Genomic DNA, 16,910 nt, shown 5'->3' with positions numbered 1-16,910 from the left:
TTTATACTTTGAACCTCAGTAATGATGTGAACATGTTCTAAAATTACTTTGAGTAAAAAAAGGATAACTTCCTTAATATATGTTGTAAAGATTTTACAACATTGCAATTGACATTATCAAAAATTTATGCGCCAGTTTCCTGCACTAAGTAAAGTGCTAACTAATACTAACAAGCTTTTAAGCATTCCTCTAATCCTTGAAATGACCCAAAGCCTAGATCATGTGACCTGAATGGCATTGTGGCATCATAAATGGGTGAAAGGTGCTCTCAACCGAGACGGGGGCCAATACAAACTTCCAGGCACCTTTGACCCATTGCTGACCTCATCCTTCCATTAAGGTCATGTGACATAGGCATCTGGTCATTTCAACTTGAGAACGATTAGAGGACTGATGGTAAAAGCTTGTTGGTCTTTAGTTACCATGTAAAAGCTTTAAAATATTTTCTCAATTACACCATATAACCTTCAATTGAATTCTTTAGTATTACATTGAATACATCAGATTTGTTGTCAGTGTACATATGGTAATGGTTAAGCATAAATAAAAATGATTCGGTACAATTTCAGTAACATTGAAATACATGTACAGTAATTTCGTGATACCTCAATTCTTGTATCGTTTCGCATTTACTTAAGTTAGTTGTTCATGTTTCAAGAACTAATGTTTTTCTTCTACCCAAAGACATCAATGGAAAGTTGTCAGAAACATAACATACAAGACTTGTTTGTGCTGACGGTGGTAAAACACTTGTTCATTGCTGCGCTCTGTAGTTGTGGTCCTAGCACTCTTCCATGAAGAACACGGAATTTGTTCTTTTTCTTTAAACTTGTTGTACAAGCTTGTAGTTGACGATTTTTTCTCCTATTTAGAAGAGCATTATCATGGGGCACCAAAGAAACACACTTCAATATGATCTACACTTTGTTGTTGTTTTTATGATACAGTATACGTGTATACAGTGCATTGGGTTTAGCTGTTAGTTCTTATGTTGCCGGTAAGGTAAAGGCCTTTTGGGGAATTATGATAGGAACATGTGTGTCTTGTGAAGCATATCATCCAAAATTACAGTCATGTTGCAATCATAAAATAAACATTTGTCTTTTTTTGCTTTTTTAAAGCACTGTCCTGCTATATACTTCTCTCCCTTCATTGTAAGAAAAAATGGAGAAAGGTATTTTATGTATTATATCTATAGTCAACAGTGGTTACAATTGACATGATTGTATATACGTCATGGACACTTCAGAAGCAGGGAAAGGGTGGAAGACAGGAAGTGAGGAGCCAACATCCTTTATGTAATTACTGTTCAGTCGGAAATAGGCTAAGTTTTTGGCTGTAAATAGTAGATTTTCTATGTACGGGCTTGTTCGGTGTTAACTGTTAGGTTTTACTAACAGCTACTTTTGCCCCAAAAATGTTCAGAGTGGACACAAGGTGGACTATACTAGATCTCAAACTGTGTTTTCAACCCAGCCCCTCCATTACACTGTACAAGTTATGCATATTATGCATGCACCGACTTGCTTCCGTTTTCTTTGAGCATTGGAACTAGCACACTGCCTTAATGTATCAGAACACACTATTTAGCATACACAGTGTCATTTGTAAGTTGTAGTGGTCGGATCTTGGTAGACGGTAGCACTTATGACTTGTAAAGAGGACTTTAATAATATGGCACTTGATGATATTATATTTATCACAATCTTCAGTCCATTAAAATGCTTCAGTCTCTGTCAATGCTTCAAATTCATACATAGAAAATTTGATGTTTCCCCCCTTCGAACTTGGCACGGTATGACAGGTCGTTAAGTGCAATATAACCAGCTACTGCTGCTGCGTCACGTGCCTGTGAAGTTGGTGGTTTGAATACAAGGGCAATTAAACCGGCTATACAGATACAGAAGCTGGTTTGGTACGCCAAAGGGCAATACTACCGGCCATATAGGTACAGGAACTGGTGTGTTACGCTGAAGGGCGATTATACCGGATATGCTGAAACAGATACAAAAGCTCGTGCATTACGCCTGAATGATTATTATTTTATACCGGCTATACAAATACAGAAGCTGTGGTGTCATCCATACGGGCAGCTGGTAAACGTAGATACATATAGAATACAACACGGTGTATTCCGTATCGCCCAAGGTATCAGCCCGACCGCGGGTCGGATCGCCCGAAGGCCGCCCGAAGGCCGGAGGGTGATCCGACCCGCTGGAGGGCTGAGACCGAGGGTGATGCGGAATACACCGTGTTGTATTTTATCTATGTCATACCCACCTGAAAAAAAACACTGTTTTGGTGCGAAATGCGCCAGAAGTTGAACAAATTTGTTGCCCTCGAAAAAAAATTGTTGCAACAGTAATGTTCCAACGTCCGAATCAGGTATTCGAACTTTCGATGGCGCCGTACTCGGCCCACTCGAAACAGTTCGATTTATTCGAAGCCCGGAGCCCGTGTGATAACCCCGGGTTATCAGCCGGTCCGGAACACCCGTATCGAACGTTTTCGCGTCACAGGTATGACATAAATATGATTATGATGCTTTCAATGATCTGGTACGTGTAAAACTTGTGCATGAGCGAACCCGGAGCCAGGATACGGCGGCAATCTGTGACAGTCCCATTCTTTAGATGCCAAACTGTACTTCTGTGTAGCACACGAGCTCACCAAGAACAAGTTATCTCCCCAAACAACGCAGCTGTCGAAATACTGGCCCGTGATTGGCTTGTACAACTTCGTCCACTGACGTGTGATGACGTCATAGGACTGAAAGTCTCGCACAATCCCGCTCACGAGATCCCACTGCCCGAGAAGATACACCTTTTCCTTGTAAGACGCCATGCACTGGACAAACCGCATGTAAGGAACGATTTCAACGTCTTCCCAAACGTCTTCTTCTGGGTCGTATCTTGTAAGCATTTCGTCCATTGGTCGTACGATTGTCGTGTAGATGTACCCTCGACAAGAAGTACCGCAAGGTTGCGCAGTCTCCTTCGGGAGGGAAGCGACCCGGACCCAAGCACGACCCCGTAAGCTGTACGCTTCAACACTGGAGAGCAGCTTTTTAACGCTGCTGCCTTGAGTGGAAAAGCTAACGCATCCACCTAAAGCGTACAGGTAGTCGTCGTGAGGTATAAGAGCGAAATGCGCCCTGCTTTGGTTCATAAAGGGTACATCCTTCCAGTTGTTTGATATAGGATCGTAGTAAGTTGCTACCTGTTGCATTTGTCTACATTCTGAAGACGAGTATCCACCGACCACAAAGATGTAGTTGTACAAAACAGCTACTCCGCATGCGTGAGTGCAGAGGGTTGGCGGGAGTGCGCAGCCTGTCTGCCATTGTTCTGTGACGTCATCGAAGAGATGCATAACGCGGGAAATGTCCGATCTTTCTTTTTCTGCGTCATCGTAAGAGCCAAAGCCAAACAAGCATTGTTTAGATGCGTGTCGTCTCTTAACCACAGAGTCTATGAGATCACCAGAAAACTGTTTGAATGTCTTAGAACTTATTACGTCTAAGAAATTCTCCGTTAAGAATTTCAAGACAGCTTCTTCGACCTCAGGCAGACAGTGTGTCTCTGCGACGGAGAGAAATTCGATACAGTTCGTGATGTTTACGTTACGTATGGAGTGCTCGATGACGCCGCGCATCTGCAAAAACGCAGCGGCTGTCAGGAGTTCCTCGTCTATCTCGCACCGAAGTTTTCCTGTCTCCATAAACACCAGAAGGTCTCTGAAAACTCCAGCAGATACGTCATGAAGTACGGCGGAATTCTGGATAGTTTCCGTCATCCTAGAAGCAAACATGGCGGCAAAGAAATCACTTTTGTCCTCAAGGGTCTTCTTATTGACCTTGAAAGTCTTCTTATCTACAAAGATGGTTGCTATGTCGCTTTCCCCGAGGTCTTTGCTGGTCGCCATGTTTGGTGCAGTAAAAATAGCTTGCCGTCAACCTCTATTATTAATAGACGTGTATTTTTAGCTGAATCATGTTTTGACAAGCTACCAAAGACCCGCCAAACAACACTGAGTAGTTCATATCATTAGATGGTTATATGTTATATTAATCAAGGAAACAAACATAGAAATTCTGATGGAAAGTACATTTATTTTTGGGAGAAATGATCTGAAGTCATATTAGTGTGATATGTTATGTTCAAAACTGGTACACAAAACGCTACATCTACGTGGTATTTTTCTTCTATTTTCAAATGTAAATATAGACATATAGGACATACGTTTCAAATAGAGTTGATCGAGACAGAACGTACGTCTGTCTCTGTTAACTGATAAATGGAGACCTTTTTGCTCCCACATAACTGTCCTAGCCTAACCCAGTCCACTGAGGAAGATGACGTCACAGTCAAACATTTCTGCAATCCAACATCAAGCTGTTACACTTACGGATCTGATTTGAGAGCTTCGGAAGCTTAGGTATTCTTTTTGTGAGTATTAGTTTTACCAATATCATTTTTATCGTTGTTCGTATTGGCTGCAATCATCTGGCACTGGTAGATCTATTGACGATATGTGTAGACTGGATAGTGGTGGGGACTAGATGCTTGTCGATGATTGTCAAGCAATTGCATCCGTCTGTAGTTGTCAGGTCTGCAGTATCTAAGATTATGCATGTTCTCAATTTTATATAGGAAACCTTCGAAATGCATGCAAAACATCAGTGTACATCTATTATTTACTTCATATCAAGTTACATGGTGCATGTGACATATAGATCAGTCTCGCTAGATGGCGCAAGGGTTGGATGACGGAAAGATATGGCCCCAGATAGTAATGGTAGAATTTCAATGTCAATAGTAAAATGAAAAATAGAATACCCGATACATAAAGCTAAGAAAATGATGAGCGACCATCATTCAAAGATCATGAGAGTCCACCAGAAAAAGATGAACCTTGAAACAAAACTGAGATAATTTGAGGACATTAGACTTCCTTTGGGCGTCATTGAAATACATTGAACATCTTTGGCAGATCACTGGAAGACCTTGGAAATAATTGGAAGATAAATGAAAGACCCTGAAACTCATTGTAAGAGCCTGAAAACCATTGAAATATCTTTCAAGGACATGAAAATCATTTGAAATTATTGAAAGATATCTGAGGCCGTTGAACGCTTACCCAAGGAATCACTATGAATTTTTTTTTGTGGACGCTCAATGGGTTCGCCTCTGTGAAATGGGTTCGCCTCTGTGAAATCCCCCTTTTCGAGCATGTACGGGAGTTACCCTATAGCTGAAATTTACGCGTCAGTTTCAAAATACTGCGCTACTTTATACACAAAATGTAAAAGAAGAGTACTTGATGTAGATTTCGTGTGCTTTTGATGAAAATTGTCGTTAAAATGGGCCTCTGACAGTCAGAGGCCTATTTCGACGACAATTGCCAATTTTTTTTTTGGCAATTTTCATCTTTCAGAGTCTGACTGCAATTTCGCTATTCAATTCATGCAATCCCATTCAATATCTAAGGTTTAGTATAAAATACGCATCAGGCTTTTTGGTAAGCAAATAAATGTGTGCATACACACTCAAGCTTTACGACGACTTTTTGCGGCAGTAACAATAACGATATGATATATGATAAGCCGATAGATTTCATGCCTTTTATGAAGACCTGGTTAATGATTACTAAATCCTAGTTAAGTGCGGTAAATTCAAGGTGGCTTTCCATTGGGTACGCAAAGGCATAAAATTTACTACAAGAATTTTATAGAGCTCGTAAACAATGAATCATTCACTTTGTGTAAATCTATTCATTGAACAGTGAATTGAACATTGAATAGACACATTGGATCCCAGATAGAAGAGTCATTCTGTGAACAAGGTCGACGGAGTTCGTCAGAAAATATAGAGGGGTAATTCCCCAAAGTTTAATTCTAATATTGGACATAAACTGTTAGCAATTTTTCCATACCTTAGATCCCAGTTTCTTTTTCCCCACCTCGCCGACTCTTATTCATTGTCACTGACTAAGGAGATTGCTATTGTTCCAAACGCCCGGAAGTACCCCCGTTTTCTATCAAGGTGTGGAAAATGAACTGTTTATGGATATTTGGTTTATGGGGTATCAAAGGTAGGGCTTAAAAGATTGGGGGTTTGATTCATTGCTAAAGGAATGTCGTAAAGCTTCTGATGATAAAACAGGTGCCTCCTTTCCCATTCAATGATATAATATTCATACATATAAGATACTGTTTACTATTTTTATGGACTTCCCTCATTTTCTACAGTAATAAAATAGCATATATGTAATTTAGCTGGGCGCCAGATTTTACAGACAAAATTTTATACATCAGCCCTTGAAGTAGTAAAAAATCGAACCGCCTATTAAAACCGTTTCCATGAATCGGCCACGCTATTGAAAAATAATCTTTATTGGCACAACTGATTTTTATGGCCTCTATTTTGGCTTCCGTTCGGGGCTTCAACTGGTCTGCGTTATATATGCTACTTTGGTTGCAGAAAACAACCAGTAAATTGGGTCTGTAAACCTAAATATCCATGTGCTTAATAAAAGGAGTTGGCCGTTCGTAGAGGTAAGGATTTTCTAACTGCTCTTGATTGGCTTGCGACTTATTCACAAGGAAACTTTTTTATCAATCTGCCATTTGTTTTCAACAACCAAAGTGCCTAATAAAAGCCAACAAAAGCACATTATCCCTAAATGGAAGCCCTGAATATCAATGCTTTAAATCAGCACTAAGTTATTCCAATAACATGGTCAATTCTGCCATTGCCATTTGCATTAGCCTAATGCACTTCTCTGGCCTTTTTTATTACTATCATAATTACGTTACTTGAGGTTTTATCTAAAAACGAAGCTTGGGCATTATGCTAATGTTTCTGAGTATTTTCAATGATTATCAAACTTATTTCATAAGATAGATTTGTTCAAAATGGTCGGAAAAGCTTTGATGCATAAGAACTATCTTGTTGACCCAAATCTTAAAATTTATATGATAGTTCGTACCAGCTGTATTTCCGGCAGAAGATTTTAGTGTCATTGGTTTAATTTGAATGCCAGCTGCCGCTTAGCTTCAGACATTGGCCTCATGAGAGAGTATGTGCTTGAAGAGGAAAAGAAATAAGTTATATCATTTCCCTTGATTTTCTCCCAAGATATCATAAGTTTAGACATTAGTAGGCATAGCAATGCCATTTTTTTGTCCTTGACACACCAACGTTTGGCTAAAGTTGGCCTATACACATTGGCCTAAAAAGTTGGAATATGTTAGCATGAGAGTTCATGCGTTGGTAGAATGCATTATAGAAATTCCTAAACTCATTCTAGATCTGTGAACAAGGTCGACGGAGTTTGACCGAAAACTTAGGGTAAGTTCCTATGTTGATTAAGTGTTGGAAAGAAAGTTAAGCAATTTCTATAAGTTGGAATATCACACGCCGGATAACATTCGATGGTAAAAGGGGGGGGGGCATTTAGATTCTACCATACTGCAAAATTTTCCAGGTTGTGAAACGTTTTAGCCATTGACAAAACAAGGAAATGGCATACTTTTTTCAGCATACCACAGCATATTTGGTCAAAATAGACCCTAGAGATCACTTAGAGAAGCTTATGGAAAGAAAAGCTCAATAATTGGTGACAGGAAAATGCCATATATACATTTTTTACGATAAAGTTTGTCCAAAGTAGGTCAGAAGAAAGCTCTCAGCTTATTTCATAAGAGTGACGAATGATGCAGGGCCATTATAGTAAGCTCCAGTCTGCTCAATGCCGATAACATCACAAAATAACCCTAAGCCACTTCATTGTGACGAACGACATCGTCAAAGACAATATAGAGATGGACTGATATAGTTAACTATGCAGTTTGAACTGCCCTGGCGTTTTTTTTTCTGTAGATCTAGAAATTGACATATTTTTAAAGCCCTTTTCTCTGTTCAACTGATCTTTTACCTTTATGCATTTGGGTAGGTTGATAGAACTAGTGCCAAAGTTGTAATTCCTATGTAATGGAAACTGTATCATCAATTGGATTTTTTTTTACAAAATATGCCATATATTACAGAATTCCTCCAAACAGCGAGGAAAATTAATCAAATATCTTTCGCAATTTTCGTCTCTAAATGTTGACATACAACTATTCTTATTGGTTTTATACTTTGGTCGCTACTTACTAGGTTGTTACAAAAACTGACAATGATTTCAAGCCCCCCGAGGTTTGCTTATGGACTGCAATAGAACTTTCGGTACATCTCGTGTTATGGACATGCTATCCACGCAAATATTTGGGTGACATATAGCTATTCTTTATTGTATTCTTGTAGTTTTAGCTGAATCCTAAGCCGGCTGAAAACTTCCAATTTCATATATAGCCCCACGTAAAATGGAGTTCACGTGCTAAGTCCCCTTCTCCGTTCAAATCCACCCACCATGAATTGGCAATCGGCTGCCAACTGCGTCAATAAAAGAACCTAGCTAGCCTCCTTTTTATTACCTCCTTACCTTGGCGTAAGTTGTTGGTGTGTGTGTCGGGGGGGGGGGGGTCGTTTCGCAATTTTTAACAGGAAATACACGGTTTCTTTTGCACTGGATTGCTTGTAATTCTACCCTGAGTACAAACAAAAAAACGGCCAAGAAAAGGGTATTCGGAGCCCCCCCCCCTTCCTCTCCCCAAATGGAAAGGCCTAGAGAACCTGCTAGTATCAAGACTAGTTTAAATCCACCTCCCATGAAGTGACAAGTAGCTGCCAACTGCGTCACGGAAATAAACCCCCATCTGGTGCTGATGATCTGATCCACCGCTCGCTTAATTGTCCGCTTATTTATCCATCTGTCCATGTTACATTCCAGCTGTCGGCTGCAAGTCTTTAACGCCGGAATTTGCTTTATCCTTTTTCACATGAAATCTTTATCGACACGACAAAGGTAGAGCGACTTTCGTAAGGTCTATAACAACTACTTACAATACAACTAAACAGGCATATATGAATATCTATAGGTATGGATAAGTCAACATGGTGGGTCTAGCATGCCACTTATACTATTGGTTCTGCGTCTTCGATATAAGCATTCGCGGATATATTTGCCTACTTGTACACAGTAAGGGTTATCACCTTCTACTCTCCAAGCAGAGGTTAGGCTCCGGCTGTTTTTTTAACGTTTTTTTAGTCGTTTTTATCGGGCTTATTTTTCTTGAAGTACGCCAGCCAGTTAGGTTTTGACACAGCAAGATATAAAAAAAATAGAAAGCCCGATAAAAACGACTAAAAAAACGTTAAAAAACAGCCACAGCCTAACCTCTGCTTGGTGAGTAATCACCTTACAGAATGTAGTTGAATGAATCTATCGAACAGAGAGTAGCAAATACATACGACGACTGTAATGATACGTTGTATTGCAGATTGAGCCGAAAAGGGATTGTAAGGCATTTTGCTAACGCGTTGACACTAGTGCTTGTATATCAAGATAATTTTGCCAATAACTGGTGATTCATCAGAAGGCTTCTTTGTATATATAGCTATTTATATGAAGTCTCATTGACCCAAATTCTATATAGTTTTTGTACAGATGTTGCTCTGTTAGGACCTGGATATGTTATGCGCATGCGTATGGACGCGGAATGTTATGCGCATGCGTAAGGTTGGCTATACTGGTTTCATGGAGACAATACATAAGTAAACGTGTTGCAAAGATGAAGGGGGGGGGGGGTATGGCGGTTGTAACGGCTTAACAGTCGCATTAGCGAAGGGCAGTTATCTATACATGCTACAAAGAGACAGATATATAAGCTGGTGTGTTATGCCGAAGGGCTGTTGTGCCGGATGTACAGATACAGATATATAAGCTGGTGTTGTACATCTAAGAGCGGTTATACCGGATATGCATATATAATGTATTAGACTAGTTTTAGAATCCATGTTTTAGAAACCATGTGTACTGCATTACTACCTTTTGTATCTATATACCTGTACTTAGCCCGATAGGGCATGAATGTGCAATAAAGGCTATTATTATTATATAGATACTGATGCAGAAGCTGGTATGTTACGCCGAAGGGGGGCTTTTACCTGCTGTACAGACACAGATGCCTTAAACATCCTTCCACACTTGAAGCGTTGCCAAAAGAAAATGAAAGGATGATATCAATCTTTGCCAAAACCCATCGATGAATGTGAGCAACATGCTTGTGCAACACATGGCCTGTAATACCGTACATACCCATGGGAGTTAGGCGGGTCTTCGGCAATGCACTTAGCAAAATATCCAGATGGATGCCGCAATGAAGAGTCACTAAATCACACGTTTAGGTCAAGTTCGTTTCAGGTCACTGTGGTTGATAGTTGACCTTAGAAGACCCGTATGCTTAACGTTGTGTGGCAAGTAGCCAGAAGTCTATGGATTTCCTGTTGGAGTATCATGACACTTGTGAGGTCTTTGCAAAGAGATGTTGATTGCTTTACCCCCAGGCTGATTGCAGCTGCAGAGTCCAGATTATGGAATGCTTGGTGGTTATGGGAGTGAAGTATAATAATTGTTTTATGTTTGTCTTTTGCAAAACCGCCAACAAATCAATTGGTTACAAGAAAAAGGACTTAGAAGAGAAACTACTAATATGTTTTGTTAGTGGTATCTGGCAGATGACATTTATCAAGGCTTGCCAATTAGAGATTTCGTCTAAGTGAACGATACACAGAACACTTACCGATGAAAACTATAACGCTGTTAACGTCACATAACCCACTCATCATAGAAAAAGTGGGGTACTTCGCATTCCACTGCTTTCAGAAAAGAAGTCAAACCCCAAATGCGTAGATTGTAGCTCTCAGTAGTCCATATCATTGATAGAATAGTCACTTGTCTACAATTTTTACCATTGTTATCTATACCAAATTACTCTATTTTATGTATGTTTACTATATTTTCTGTATGTTTTATGTTGCAATTAGCCCTCGGGCAAGAACTTGCAAATAAATCAATCAAATAATTTAAAGGAATGCCGCGAGATATCGAACAACAAAGCAATGCATCTCAATGGAAAAGTGATTGACAAATATTGATTTTTAACACAGGTAGTAGTTATGGTCGTGAACACATTCCAAATGGACGACAGAGATATTCACGAAGGGTATTTCAAACTTTGTTAATAAATTTACAATCATTTTGCTTTATCTTCATTCCATAGTCTTTTTCTCCCTGTCTTTTCTCTTACTCTTTCTGCCTCCCCCTCTCTCTCCTTCTCTCTCTCTCTTTCGTAAGGTACACCTTGTGAAGATTTACAAGTTGTTACAAACAAACAAATTCCGTTTTCAATTGAAGCAAGGAGCTTTTATCAGGATAAAAGCTCCTTGATTGAAGCTAGAAGTTCTGAGACCAGGCCCGGCTATCTGACAATTTTCAACCTGCCGCGTCGTAGCTTACAACCTACGTAAGCGCACGCGACAATGAACTGATGTGTAACGCCTGATGAAGATTTTAAAGTTTTTCCAAACAAACAAACAAACAAACAAACAGATTCCGTTTGTAATCGAAAACAGAAGTTCTGAGACCAGCCCCGGTAATCTGACAATTTCCAACCCTGCCGCCTTGTAGTTTACAACCTAGGTGAACGCACGCGACAATGAACTGACGTACCCCCATCTCCCGCGCAAATCATATCGTAGGTCATTGCTTATTGCTCTGTGTCTTTTTTCCAATTCCCCGTTTACGCCTTCGCAATATTAAGAACGGGTCGAGAACCGACCCTTGGGGAACGTGTGTGTTCGTGAGGACGACTGATAGCGGCATCAAAACATCGTCCGATCGATTTTCTTTCATTCGTAACTGCAGGTGAAACCCGTTACAGAATAGACACAGTATAATATTGTCAAGTAATCGTTGGATTTCACCACTGAATGTTTTGATTTGAAGCCTGGCATGTGTATTTGTTATAACTTTCGGTCGCGTGATGAAACTACAGACTGGTTGGTTCATAACGCAGACGGTATGTCACATGTTTCTAAACTTTCTGGTTTCAGATCTAAAAGTTTTACTGTCTTGACCTTTCAGCTAACAGAGGTTGAACCCAGTACATGCTCTAGCTATGTATGTAGGTTTTGACAAAAACTGTAAATGATCGCATATTGGGACCCCTTGCAGTTATGATATCTCGGGTGTGCTCGTGAGCAAGACTGATAGCGGTATCAAAACATCGTCCGATCGATTTTCTTTCATTCGTAATTATAGCAGGTGAGAACTGTACAGAATGGACACAGTATATTCTTGTCAAGTAATCGTTACATTTCGCCCCTGAATGTTTTGATTTGAAGCCTGGCATGTGTATTTGTCATAACTTTTGGTCGCGTGGCGTAACTGAAGGCTGGTTGGCCCAGAACCCAGAGGTTCTCTGACTTTTTCCTAAACGTCCTGGATTTTAGACCTAAAAGTTCTACCGCCTTAACCCTTCAACTCTCAGAGTTTAAAACTAGTACGTATACATGCTCTAGCTATGTAGGTTTTGACAAACTATAGGAAATGACTGCATATAATATCGGGACCCCTGCCAATCTGGGTATCTCGTGACAACTTTTGGGTAGTAGATATCTCTTCTTCATTGAGTTCTTGTAGCTTTAGATGAATCTTGAGCGGCTTGAAAAAAATCGTCACAGACCTTAATGACCTGTTATTCTAGTGGGAAGTTTAACCTGGATTTTAAAAATACCATTTCTTACCCGCATGTTTTGCTGGTGGCGTGCTGTCAGTATTTTAGATCCCTTGGTCCATCCTGAATGTTTCTTGGACAGCGATCGATGAAAAGAGTAACCACGGGTGATAGGCTATTGTTTGATGACGTGCGGGTTCGTTCATCCAAACGTTTTGAATAGAATTGACTTGAACGGTTGGAGATACGCACTCACGCATGCAGGGCTTTGGTTGTTCACTATCGGAATTTCTATCTGCATCATCCAAACTGTGTTATCGCCATTTGACGTCACATATCAGTTTTACAGGCACACAGGGACTACTGGTTTTGAATGAATGAACGAATGAATGTGTGATCGAATCAATCAATCAAACAACCAATCAATCAATGGATGGATCGATGGATGAATGCATCAATGAATGAATCAATAAATTACTGAATCAATAAATGAATGAATGCAAACAACCTTGCATTTTTTTGATTGTATGTTTCTCTCTTTTCACAAGCTACGTACATGCCAGTATTGTAAAGTTCTAAGTACTTCAGAATAATCTACTTAACGTACGAGTAGGAGCGTGGTATCTTTCTACATGTAGCTACAAAGTCTATGTACAGGTTTAACTTCTAGTATGTTAAGATGCACTCTCACTGGACGTCGGGCACGCTTGCGGCATTGCTGGGTTAGGAAGATACTCAAACGAATTTCAGAGATAAAGAGCGAAGTTTCTTACTTGTTGTGTATTTTGTTGTATTCTATGTCATACTTTTACATATTACGCAAAATCTGAATTATAAAAAATCAGAGAAAATAACAAAACATTGACGCAGTGAATGAACTCAGCAATGCCGCAAGCGTGCCCCACGCCCAGTGAGAGTGCACCTTTACAGAGACGACATTTTCACCTAACATTTGCATGTAATTAAAGAAAGGCTACCCCTCCTTCGCAGACTTGAGGGGCGGCGGTGTGTACTGCCGGGAGGGGGGGGGGGGGTCGTCACTAAAACACAACCAGTAGATTTCTAGCGAGGACACGATTCCCTCACATGCAAAGTACCCAATTATCACGTACTGATCTAGTGGCACGCGAGGGACAGGGATGAATAGTTCACACCTATTGTTTGTTGTTTAACGATTTTTCGTCGACGTTTTTTTTTAATGGTTTGCTGGTTATTTGGAGTCGAACGTTATATTTCATAATGAAGTAAAGCCGCATACCGAGTTAGAACTGCGTACCATGATTCTTTTACGTTCAATTGGTGGATTAGGGGGCTGGTGAGGGCGCTGATTCGCGATTTGTCAACATTTGCTAGCGCTCAGGTTATCTAGGCCGTCTCACACGTGTCATACAGTTCTGTCCTTGTGAGACTTAGTACTCCAGTAGACGAGAGGGTGGAGAAGGAATTGCACACCCCTCCTTCACCATAAAGTCATGTGCAGGTCAGGCAAAACAGGTAAATGCCTGTCTGCCTGCTCATCTGTCGAACCGACAGGAGAACCATATCTATGCCAGGATTTATATACAGTAGAAGCCAGTTAATTGCACAACGGATTATCGCACACTTCTATTAAATGCACGGAATCCCCCTATCCCAAACCGGTGTGGTCCAGCTAGATTACTTCGCATTATTGCACAAGTCGGATAATTGCACGAATTTCACTGGCAAATGGGTTGTGCAATTAAGCGGCTTCCACTGTATACTACTAAACACTTGCTCAATGCGTTAAAACTCAGTCCTGACGGTTCTCTTACAGTATACAACGAGGTGTAACGAGTTTTACTCTCCGACAATTTTAGAAGAAATATTCCTCCCCACAAGATTGTCAGGCTATTACCAGATTTATGTTAAATCCATAGTTTAATGAAGTGAGGGGAGGTCATGCCGCTTAATGGGTAACATCAAGGTAATGAAAAATGACAGGGCCGCAAGTTTGACACTTCTAATTTTAGAAGACTATCTATCATCATTATCCCAGCGGATATATTGGAATTAAAATTAGGGTGAGGCATTTTCTAGGAAGTGAGCAATACAGGTATTCGTTTGACCCAGATATGCTCATTGCCGCCTCCTCTCTGAAAATGTGGTATCTCACTGCACTTGGGGCACAGGTGCGGCACTGCGGGGTTCGTTCACTGCGGCACTGTTGTGTTATTTTCGACGATTCTGTGTAATTCAGATATTTTGTGATACGTAAAAAGAATGACTTAGAAGACAACAAAATACACAACACATAAGAATTTTTTTCAATCTTTATCTCTGAAATTCGTTGGGTATTATTTCTAACCCCCACAGTGTCGCAACGGAGCCCCAAGTGCAGTGATATACATCATTTATTCCAGGAAATTAAATGATGTATATCACTGCACTTGGGCCTGGATTCCTTAACGTCTTTTGTGAACCGTATGTTGAAAGAAGAGTGTCAAGGACATGTGACCGCAAATTGAAGAAGTCTCGCGGGTGCGAAAATACGTTTGTTTTATGGCAATGTTTAAAACCATTTGTGGGCGCAGATGGACAAAGGTCCATCATATTAGAAGATAAATATGGGCTCTACTACCTTATGTCGTTGGCGTGATGCCATCTCAGGCTGTAAAGCATGCGAGAAAGACAAGATAATTCTGCAATCAGCATAACCTATAGTTATATATTGTTCTCTTGCTCCAATTCTGTCATGTTCAAGCGAGTTATATCATTGGATGGTGGAATGTTTCGCAGCAGTTTACGATGTAATGCTAAGATAATGATGGTCGGATACTGTTTTGTTCTGTTTGGAAGGTGTTACTTTACTGTTCTCCTGCTCCAATGACGTCATGTTTAAGGCAGTGAAACCATTGAATCGTGACGTTTTCCATTCTTGTTACGAGGCAATGTTGAGATAATCGTCGGATACACCTTTTTCTCTTTGGAAGGCGTCACTTCACTGTTGTGCTGTACCAATACCCCTCTATGTTGCACTGATGCCACGTGTAAAACCTATAATTAAGGGATAGCGCCTTTTTTCCGGATTGTCAATCACATGTAAAACGCAAAGTGAAATAGTGCATTGGGAGTTGTAATACATTCCATAAAGCGTTTGGAATCATTTACTTGGGCAAAAGGCCATTTCAAAAGATACAGATGTGGTGAACCGTATGTCGTTGGCCACTTATGATAGTTTGCAGTTTGCCGTACATTGTACCAGTTACAATCGTTGTGCAATAAACTTGACTTGACTTACTGAATGCTGTGATAGATATGAAAAAGACAGAAGTTAGCATAACGCAATAGTTATGTATTGTTCCAGTTATGTCGAGTTATACCATCGGATGGTAACATGTTTTGATTCTGGTTACGAGGCAATGCTGATAATGGTTGGATACTCTTTTTTTTATCTATGGAATGCGTTACTTCATTCTAACACGACTTGTAAAACATATAATAAAGCGATTGTACCATTCTTGTCGATTGTCAGTCACATGTAAACCACAAAGTAGCGCCCCGGGAGTTACAGTGCATTCCAGCCCATCAAGAGCCCACCATTTAACAAGATCAATGTGGTGAACCGTATGTCGTTGCCGTATTGCTATTGCCACTGAATGTTGTGATACCTGAAAAAAGACAAAAGTCAGCATAACCTAATAGTTATATATTGTTCTCCCACCCCAATTCTGTCATGTTTAAGCGAGTTATACCAACAAATGGCGGCCTTTTCCGCTACAGTTTACGAGCTAACGCTGAGATAATGGCCACGTTCCTGGACCTCCATCGACCCTCGTTCCCAGAAAATGGCTACTCGATGTGCCCCACTCGACCCCAGGGTCGTCAGGAAACTGTCCACCTAACCCAGCCTCTAACATTAGCCGGAGATCGATGGAGCGACTGTGGTAAAAATGAGGGGCAGAATTGGCTGCTTTAGTTATTACTGCAAAGTATCGATCTTTGGTGAAAGCTGCTTCGTGTTGGAGCAAACAATAAAAGAAGAAGGACAAGCTGTCCATGAGTAAAGTGTTGTGCTTAATCTGATCCAGGCAGATGTTAACATGCATGAGAGTGGTTCACGATCAGAATTGATTGCTATCATGATATTGTTTTATTATTTATTGTACATAAGCATCTTTGCTGAAAGCTGCTTTATGTGTGGCAAACGCTAAAAGGTGAAGGACAGAAAGCCCACTTGTAAAGTGTTATGCTTGGTCTGATCCAGACAGTTAACATATATGAAAGTGGTTCACAACCAGAATCCATCGCTATTATGATATTGTTTTAT

At 40.3% G+C, this 16,910-nt stretch overlaps 2 protein-coding genes across 3 annotated transcripts in view; one reads left to right on the top strand and one right to left on the bottom strand.

Moving 5' to 3' along the window:
• Positions 1–2,547: 2,547 nt before the first annotated feature.
• On the bottom strand, positions 2,548–3,924 carry LOC118404347 (kelch-like protein 42). Its single transcript, XM_035803415.1, has one exon. It carries the CDS (start codon positions 3,922–3,924, stop codon positions 2,548–2,550), a length of 1,377 nt encoding a protein of 458 aa, XP_035659308.1.
• Positions 3,925–4,159: 235 nt separating this feature from the next.
• Positions 4,160–16,910, top strand: part of LOC118404039 (kelch-like protein 22) — a 151,030-nt gene continuing 138,279 nt past the window's right edge. For both annotated transcript variants that reach the window (XR_004829736.1, XM_035802982.1), the window contains exon 1: positions 4,160–4,448. The gene's annotated coding sequence lies outside the window, so the exon portion shown is untranslated. The remainder of the gene's footprint in view (positions 4,449–16,910) is intronic.

This window comes from Branchiostoma floridae, chromosome 17 (assembly GCF_000003815.2).
Source record: "Branchiostoma floridae strain S238N-H82 chromosome 17, Bfl_VNyyK, whole genome shotgun sequence".
NCBI classification, from domain to species: domain Eukaryota; kingdom Metazoa; phylum Chordata; class Leptocardii; order Amphioxiformes; family Branchiostomatidae; genus Branchiostoma; species Branchiostoma floridae.
Note: the sequence above shows the minus strand (reverse complement) of the source record. Positions and strands in the feature narration are given on the sequence as shown.